General features: G+C 33.4%; 1 protein-coding gene across 1 annotated transcript; it reads right to left on the bottom strand.

Moving 5' to 3' along the window:
* Positions 1–681: 681 nt before the first annotated feature.
* On the bottom strand, positions 682–4,178 carry LOC111613637 (1-phosphatidylinositol 4,5-bisphosphate phosphodiesterase-like). The gene is made up of 3 exons (XM_023354991.1): positions 3,987–4,178; positions 961–1,141; positions 682–887 (listed from the first exon to the last, which is right to left on the bottom strand). Exons 1-3 carry the CDS (start codon positions 4,141–4,143, stop codon positions 683–685), a joined length of 543 nt encoding a protein of 180 aa, XP_023210759.1. The 5' UTR covers positions 4,144–4,178; the 3' UTR covers position 682.
* Positions 4,179–8,781: the final 4,603 nt, after the last annotated feature.

Genomic DNA, 8,781 nt, shown 5'->3' with positions numbered 1-8,781 from the left:
AGTACAAGTGTAAAGTGTTTTTAATCAACAGTTCCTGCTTTTGAGAGTGTTTAAATTTGATAACATCAATGCTCTTTATATACATATTACTATGGCCAACTTTTATTTTTTAATCATTATCCTTCAATGCAGCACGGATAATTGCCTCCACACCACATTCACCAATTAAAATGGCTAGAAGAGATGGAAATTTTTAGGGCGTATGACAAATCTGAGTGTATTAATTCAAGAGAAGAGATCAGCCTTTCCATGGCGTGGCAAAACCTACTCCATAAAGAGTGATAACGAAATTATATTAAGCCTTAAAAATAAATGATATTAGGGAACACGAGAATATTAAATAATGTTTATAACTCAATAACACATTTTGGATCTTTCTCTTAAATTTGAACATCGACCGTCGAATTAGAACAGTTTCAATCATATCTCGTGACTGATTAAGCGAATGGAACGATTCAAACTCTAAGAAGTTCGGATTTATTCAAACTTCTTGAATTCGTTGTTTGCTATTCGATCCAGCTGTTATCCTGATGAAGAACCCAGAAGGGGTTATGAAAACGTTTGGTTGTTGAAAGAAAAAGTGATACACATCGGTTACAGGTTCCGTAAGTCAGATTTATTGAATTGTAAACAATAATTTTATTGAAAGCTATGTTTAATAAATACAAAAGAAATTGCATATTTACCTTTCAAATTTTGCTTCTAGTTGTTTCATTTGTCCAGCTTGGGCTTGTTCCATAAGTTTTTTAAGAACTTCACCCTGCTGCCAGAGATGATCTTTTAATAATTCCCATTCTTCTTTCCTCTGTTTTTCAAGAAGTTCTGACCATTGTCGCATTTGTTGCACCACTAATTCTCTTATCTCTGGATCATTTGCTAAATCATCACTTTGAAAAAGAAACATTTGTGAAAATCAATTATCATCAAGCCTAGAAATTATTATTTTTAACTAAAACTTACTTTTTATTTCCTTTAACAATTTTATCAATGGCTGCACATTGCTGCTTTTGCACTGCATTTTTTTCCTTATGATGTTTTCTTCTCATTGTCTCTAATTCTTTTTGCTGTTTTCTTATTAATTTATGGAATGTTTTTTCAGTCCTTAAATTCTCTCCCGTAATTGGATCCATTTTGAAGTCATCTAAATGACAATAATATGACTAAAAAATTATTTTCTGAGTGTTAATACAGTGGTACCTTGTATATCAAATGACTAACTTTGAATACTCAAATTCAAAAGAAATTTGACCCAGAGTTAGAGATGGAAGGGGACCCCCATCCATAAGAAGTTGTTTTGGATTTTTTATGCCATCCCACCTTTTCACAATAATTAGACATAGCACTCGATAGGAAATATATTGAATCACAATAATTTTTTGTACCATATTTTGGCATTTATAGCACAGAAAATGATAATATTTAGTTCTTTTAAATTATTAAAGTATTTAATAATAATAATACTTGGTAAAAATTGAAAAACTTAACACAAATTCAAAATTCATTTCAAATATATTATCAATATGTGTGATTTTTTATCAGATGTGGTGTAGCTATGGTGTGATATTTTGACCCAGAGTTAGAGAAGGAAGGGATAAAATAGCTGCAGTAAATAAAATAAACGAAAGTATGCAAAAGTTGTTTAAAATTTAAGTTTAGTAATCTCACTATTAAAGGGACTGGGATTATTTACAGAAAATAGTTTCTTAAAATCAAAATGAATAACAAATGAAATTTGTACAAAGTATGATATTCTTCATTTATTCAAACAAGTCAGATGAAGAAAACAAAAAAAAACAAAAACAAAAAAAACAAACTCTAGCTGGCTTCCAAATCACTCGAGAGACCTCAAAAAATTGTCCAGCCATCTTTGTCTCTCTGCTTTTAAGGGGATTGTCCAGTCCAATCCAGAGCAGGGTCAGTAACTTGCATTCAGGTCTGCCTCAGATGAAATGCCCATAATACGTCCTGCTATGCTGACCCCCTCTGGAAAAACTGAACCGCCTGAGCAAAAGACAAAATCTTTAGGCCAACCATTAGGCCTATACGACATTAGTGTATGTAGTGCCTACATATTTTCAGAAGATTACTAAAATATACCAAAAATTGCTAAATTCCTTATCTGTTGTTGTCCCAATTAAGTGATTAAATTATGTATTAATTTATTAGTTTGGTTTCCGTTCTTTGAGATTCGACCCAATTAACTGGAATTGACTGTATTAAATATTAATTTAATTATAATTAATAGTACCTCTAGGCCAAATTACTTGACATTTAATTAGTAATTAGCATTATTATAATCCAATGTAATCCAGCAATCATTTGGTATTTTGTAGGGCATTTAATTGTTCTTTTTTGTTGAAATCATGGCTTTTGTTTTATTTCTTTTTTCAATTCAGAATGAAGTATTATTTTAAGACAGCAGACTGTTACAGCATCCACTTTATTGTGCTGTAATTTGAAAAAATTATAGACCTATGAATTCCCATTGTCGTCCACCTGTCTGTCTGGCCATAAATCCTTCTTTCCTTAATCTCAAGAACAGAGGTAGACAGATGAAAGACAAAACCAGATATGGAAACCTTAGGGGCAGGAGGCCCCGATTAACTATATACAAGCTTCTGATGCAAACTGGAAGTCACATTATTTCAATTCAAAAATTTTCCTCCAAAAGGTGTTTAACAATAGAGTCATGCTGATCATCTGTCTAAGGAAAAGTATGATTTACAAGGGCAAGCCACTACTAATTTGAAATGGAGAGCATATATTTTAAATTAAAAATATGATTAAAAATTTCAGTCCAGCATTGTGATGATGCTACAATAAATAACTGCTTGTTTAATACTGCATCATTTTACATTCATTTGCCAATATGCATTTTAAATTTTATATCCCTCCTCTGTTGGCTAAGGCTGTGTACACATTAGGCGTTTTTAAACGCGCATGTTAAAGAATCAAGAGTTCTGCATAGGCATACGTACTCAAATGTGCGCTTTTGGCCAAGCGCGCGTTTGAGTATGTATGCCTACACATATATCTCAAAATGCGCGTTTTAATAAAAATCTATCAATGCGCGTTTGACCAAAAGCACGCGCTTGAGTATGTATGCCTATGCAGAACTTCTTGATTCTTTAAAACGTGTGTTACCAAAACGCGCCTTTAAAAATGCCTAATGTGTATACAGCCTTAGCATCTGTGACATGAGAACTCTGAATNAGAACGATCATTTCGATACTGATCTATTTATTGATGAAATCTAAAAGAGACGAGACCAGCCATCATCAAATGATTTTATAGATATTCTAAAAGAATTAAAAAATTTGGGTTCATATTATCTTAGTTTTGGATACAACGTCAGAAACATTCCATGTGTCAGTCTATCTCATAATATTGGGTGCACCCAAAATTCTCTTTGCCTCTGCCATCGTCTTTTATAGCGACGATGGAGGAGGCACACACAAGCAATTACTTTCACGTCCATTTCCAAACTGAGCCAGTGCTAACACTCCACTAAACGGTCATCGAACGCCGAGCTAATGTGCGGTGTGTACTCTGCTAACGCACGTTTAACACAACGCAAAATGCCTAATGTGTACACAGCCTAAAGTACTGGTTATATTATTTTACAGTATTATTAAAATTTTTTTAAAATTTATAATATATCTTGATATGTATCCTTATGATACTACTATTTGTTTGTTAAAATTACTTTAAAACAAAATTTAAACACTTTGCTATCTTAAAATACCACTTCATTGTGAGTTGAAAAAAGAAGCATTTGTATTATTTCTATCTTAAATTATGTGTATTTGCTGTTTAAGTTTATTGAAATGGGTATCATTTAGGGTCTGGGAATAGATTAATTCACTTTCCATTATTTATAATGAGAAAAAGTGATTTGAACTTCAAATAATTCAAGGTTCAAATGGTCTCCTGGAATGAATTAAATCTGAAGTACAAGGCACCACTGTACATCATGCAATTTTTACCTTTTTTCTCTTCATCCTTCTTAGTGCTGGAACCAGTAGGACCTAGTTTCAGATCTTTTGTCTGTATGTCTGACTCTTCAATTCCCATTGCTCTCATTTGAGCCAGTCTCTTTTCTTGTGCAGAAAGGAATGCACGAGGATCGGATAAAGCATCCATTAAATCTATAAAATTTTACGTTTTTTAATATTTGCAATGGATCAAATTTTTATTCTATATGAAAATTAATTGTAGAAAATGTTTTAAAAAGTACACTAAGATTATATATTAAATAGTAATAATTATTTAAAAAATATAATGCTATTTTGATTACACTTTAAGTTACAAACAATATATATTGCTTGTAACTAACATACAAATATAAATTTATATTTATAACTGTCTACATAAATTTATGCTTAGGGGATGACCTTACATAAAGGTGAAAAAAGCAATGCCTCTCTCTCTCTCTTGTTAATACATTTTAGTAATTACATCATCAAATTAGTAATTATTAAAAACATCATTGTATTGGTATCTGTTGCAACTGCAGAACAATCATTTTCAAAGTTAAAATTGAACAAGAACTACCTCTAGTCAACAATGTGTCAAGAGAGATTTTTACTTTTGATCTTATTCATTGAGAGATGCTGCTAGAGAATCAGAGACTTTTCCTCTGTAATTCCAACCTTTTATTTTTCTGACAGAAACAATTCTTTTATAGTATTCACAAGACTGCCGGGCGGGCACTTGTTAAATTTTGTGTCAGTTTTTATTTTCGAAAGGTGAGAGTGGGCAGATGTCTGATGTTGCTGGACAGTATGGCTTGAACAGGTCTACAGTAGGCCGCAGTTCAATCTTATCTAAGAAACATACTGTATTATCAAGAAGACTCAAGCAGCTAAAGGCGTAACAAAAATCACATCTGAAAAATAAAGAGCATTGAATAGCTTATAATGGAAACTGAAACTGATCTGACGACAGAAGAACACCAAGAAACTCGACGACATATGTTTTCTTTTGAAAAAGAGGATTAATGCCGATATCTGCTATTAAAGATCTTTTGAAGTGGGAAAATGTCAGAACGATGGTCTTAGAACGGCATCCAAACCAGGTTGAGGTTAATAGGCTTATGGATCTCTACAATTACAATGCTATTAATTACTTCTGAAAAATCCTGAAGAAGAGAGAAAAGCAATTGACATTAGGCAGATTCTTTAACACCCACAAACGGAAAAAACATGACTAATAAAAATGCAAGACTGTGTATATATGTATTTTTATTATGACATATAAATAAAAGTAGTAAGAAACTATATATTTTTTTATTTTTGGGGATCTCCAGAACGAATTAATCAAATTCCCATAAAAACCTATGGTAAATCGATAATCAGTTAATGAACAATTCGGATAGTGAACAAAGTCTTGGAACGGATTATGTTTGTTAACCAATCATCCACTATATATGTCTGAGGGTTTCAATTATTTTTATATGCCAAAATTCACTTTATAGCAATAAAAAGAGCAATTAGTTTATGTTTAGGGTAACAATTATTGTGCTATATATTTTACAGCATATAAGATGGACCCCTGTTTCAGCACAGAATATTTAGGACAAAATATTTAGTATATTTAATCCATCCTGCACCTTTGCACTCGATTTACAATTTAAATATTTTACATGAATAATGAAAAAGCTGTTTTAATAATAATAATAATAATCACCTAACACACATCATCATCAATCCACAAGACATGCCAAAATTTCTTACTCAGGGCATCACCTACATGAAACCTAAAAACAACAACACAGAACTATTACATGTCTTCCAACACACTACAAATTATTGACATCCTGTATTGCAAACAAAATACACAAGAACACAACATCCTTACAGAACAACAAAAAGGCTGCTGTAGAAATCAGGGGATGCAAAGAACAGTTACTCACAGATTGTCATTCTATGGCAAGCACACAAACAATGCAGAAACATCCACATGGCAAATACAGACTAGAGAAAAGCATTCGACAGTGTTCCACACAGTTGGCTGCTACACATTCTACACATGTACAAAATACATCCATCACTCATTGCATTCTTCCAAAACACTATGCATCACTGGAGAACGACACCACATCTCAGGGTTAGTAACACTTCCATACAAACAAATGAGATATTCATTAGGCGAGGAATTTTTCAAGGAGATTCATTGAGTCCTCTCTGGTTCTGCTTAGCCCTGAACCCATTATCTAACATGTTAAACAACACGCAATATGGTTACAATATCAGATATGAAAAAACAATACAGTTTACATTGTCACATCTCATGTACATGGAAGACATAAAATGTTATGCATCCAAACTAAAACAACTTCATCAACTCCTACAAATCACACATTCATACACCAAGGACATACAAATGGAGTTTGGCCTAGACAAATGCAAAACACTTCACATAGAAAGAGGAGTCCTGAAGAAAGAAGATTTTGCACTTGGAAATTGAGATGTTATTGAATCCATTGAAGAGGGCAAGTTCTACAAGTATTTAGGATTCCAACAGGCCAAACTAACAATCTTTGCTTTATTTGCAAATGTTCTAATTAAAGAATACCAAAGTAGGTTAAACACTATACTCAGAACACAGTTAAATGCAAAATACATAGTTAAAGCAATAAACACATATGTCCTCCCAGTACTCACTTATTCTTTTGGAGTTATATATTGGACTTACACAAATCTCAAGCAACTCCAAAGGAAAACAAGAACAACACTTACTAAGCATAAACAACATCATCCTTAATTTGCCATAGAAAGATTAATTAATCCTTCCGCATAAAGATGGTGGACATGGCCTGAGCGACATAGTAAACTTTTGCTACAAACAAATACAGAAACTGCAAGAGTTTTTCTACAAAATACAAGAAACATCATAGTTACATAAAGCTGTAACTCTATCAGACTCAAATAACACACCATTAAACTACACTCACATCACATGGACACAACACAACATATAAAAAGCATAGACACCATTAAGCAACCATGGGCTCAAAAGACATTCCATGACAGACATCCCTACGATCTGGCCCAGGATTTTGTTGACAAAACTGCATCAAACAGCTGGTTAGCTTGGGGATGCCTTTTTGGGGAGATGGAAGGATTCATAATTGCCATACAGGATCAGGTCATAAATACTAAAAACTACAGAAAACATACTCAAAGATACAACACTCACAAGTGACACATGCAGAAAATGTCACATCATGCCAGAAACTATACAACACATCACTTCTGTCTGTGCCAAGAGCTTGCAACTAGATTATTTACAGACATAATCAAGTAGTAAATATAATACACCAAGAGCTTGCAAAGAAACACAAATTATTAGACATCCACAAATCATACTACAAATACATTCCACAGACAGTATTGGAAAACAGCATGCACAAGATGTACTGTATATCTTGGGGTGCTGTTTTCCAATACTGTCCAATTCCAATATGACAGAGCCATAATCACAGATAAAACAATTTACCACAACAGACCAGACATCACACTCATTGACAAACAATAAAATCACATACATTATAGACATATCCATTCCAAATACACAATATACAAAACACAGCAAGTACACAGAATTTGCCCAGGAAATAAGGCATCTGTGGAGGATGGATAGGGGGCTTATTGTACCCGTTATACTCTTCTGTATAGATGTCTTAACCACACACTACACAAAAGCCTGGGAATATTATAATTGAATAGAAACATATACATCACACTACAGAAGGCCATTATAATGAATACATGTCATATTCTTACTAAATTCCTGAATACAACAGACACACACTGACACACTTATTTTATTTGTGTGCTGTTTTGGTTGCTATGCCTTGACTCTGGTCTGGCATAGTACACAGCCACCAGTGTCAACTGAGTATAACTCACTAAACCCAACAGAATAATAATTCTCTTGCTAGTTATCACCTTGTTAAGGTGAGATAACTCAGCAGATACAATGAACCATAGCATGATGCCAGTGCAAGCTTCCAGTAGGGCCATCCATACCAGTAAGGTCTATGGGGAGAAATAAAGCAAGAAGTGACCCACAAGCAATGTCTGACTCAAAGTAGCTGGCTGATTTACAAACACATGGCTTTAGATACACAAGCACACCCATTTCTGTATAGAAAACAGAAATAGTAGTTACACATTCATGGCATGATACCTGCTCAGAACATTGACCAGGTTACCTGTAACCCACTAATAGTCATTTGGGGAATTCACTAGTCTATGGGAGATCACAACTTCACATATATGACATGGAGATTTTTTAGCCACTATTTTTGGACAAAAGTTGTTTTTTGTATGTTGTAAATTGTGGTATTTATATATCTGACAAATTCATCTATGATGCTGTTAATGCTTGTGTACTTTCTTGTACACTTTTTAATAAACAGAATTTCATTTTTTATTGAGTACAAGTCAACCCCCCTATAACACGGGTTCATATAATGCAGATTTGTGTATCGTGGTGAAAAAATTGCAACCGTATTCATATAAAGACACTAAAAGAGACTTGTAAATTGCGGTAAAACGTCATCGCCAACTCGTGTCGCGACAGGATCGGTAGAATCTGAACCACTAGTGGATGAGCAGTCGAACTAGTTACATGCTACGGAGAGTTTAGGCGGGTAAGTTGAGTTTACTATCGTCTGTACAGTATATAAATTAATTTTAGTACAGTAATTTTATACATTTCTTGTGAAAAAAAACATTTCTTATTCAACGGCCATAAAAATTATTTCTATTAATG

The sequence above is a fragment of the Centruroides sculpturatus genome, unplaced genomic scaffold (genome assembly GCF_000671375.1).
Source record: "Centruroides sculpturatus isolate CEXI.00-Female unplaced genomic scaffold, Cexi_2.0 scaffold1943, whole genome shotgun sequence".
Lineage (NCBI taxonomy): Eukaryota > Metazoa > Arthropoda > Arachnida > Scorpiones > Buthidae > Centruroides > Centruroides sculpturatus.
Note: the sequence above shows the minus strand (reverse complement) of the source record. Positions and strands in the feature narration are given on the sequence as shown.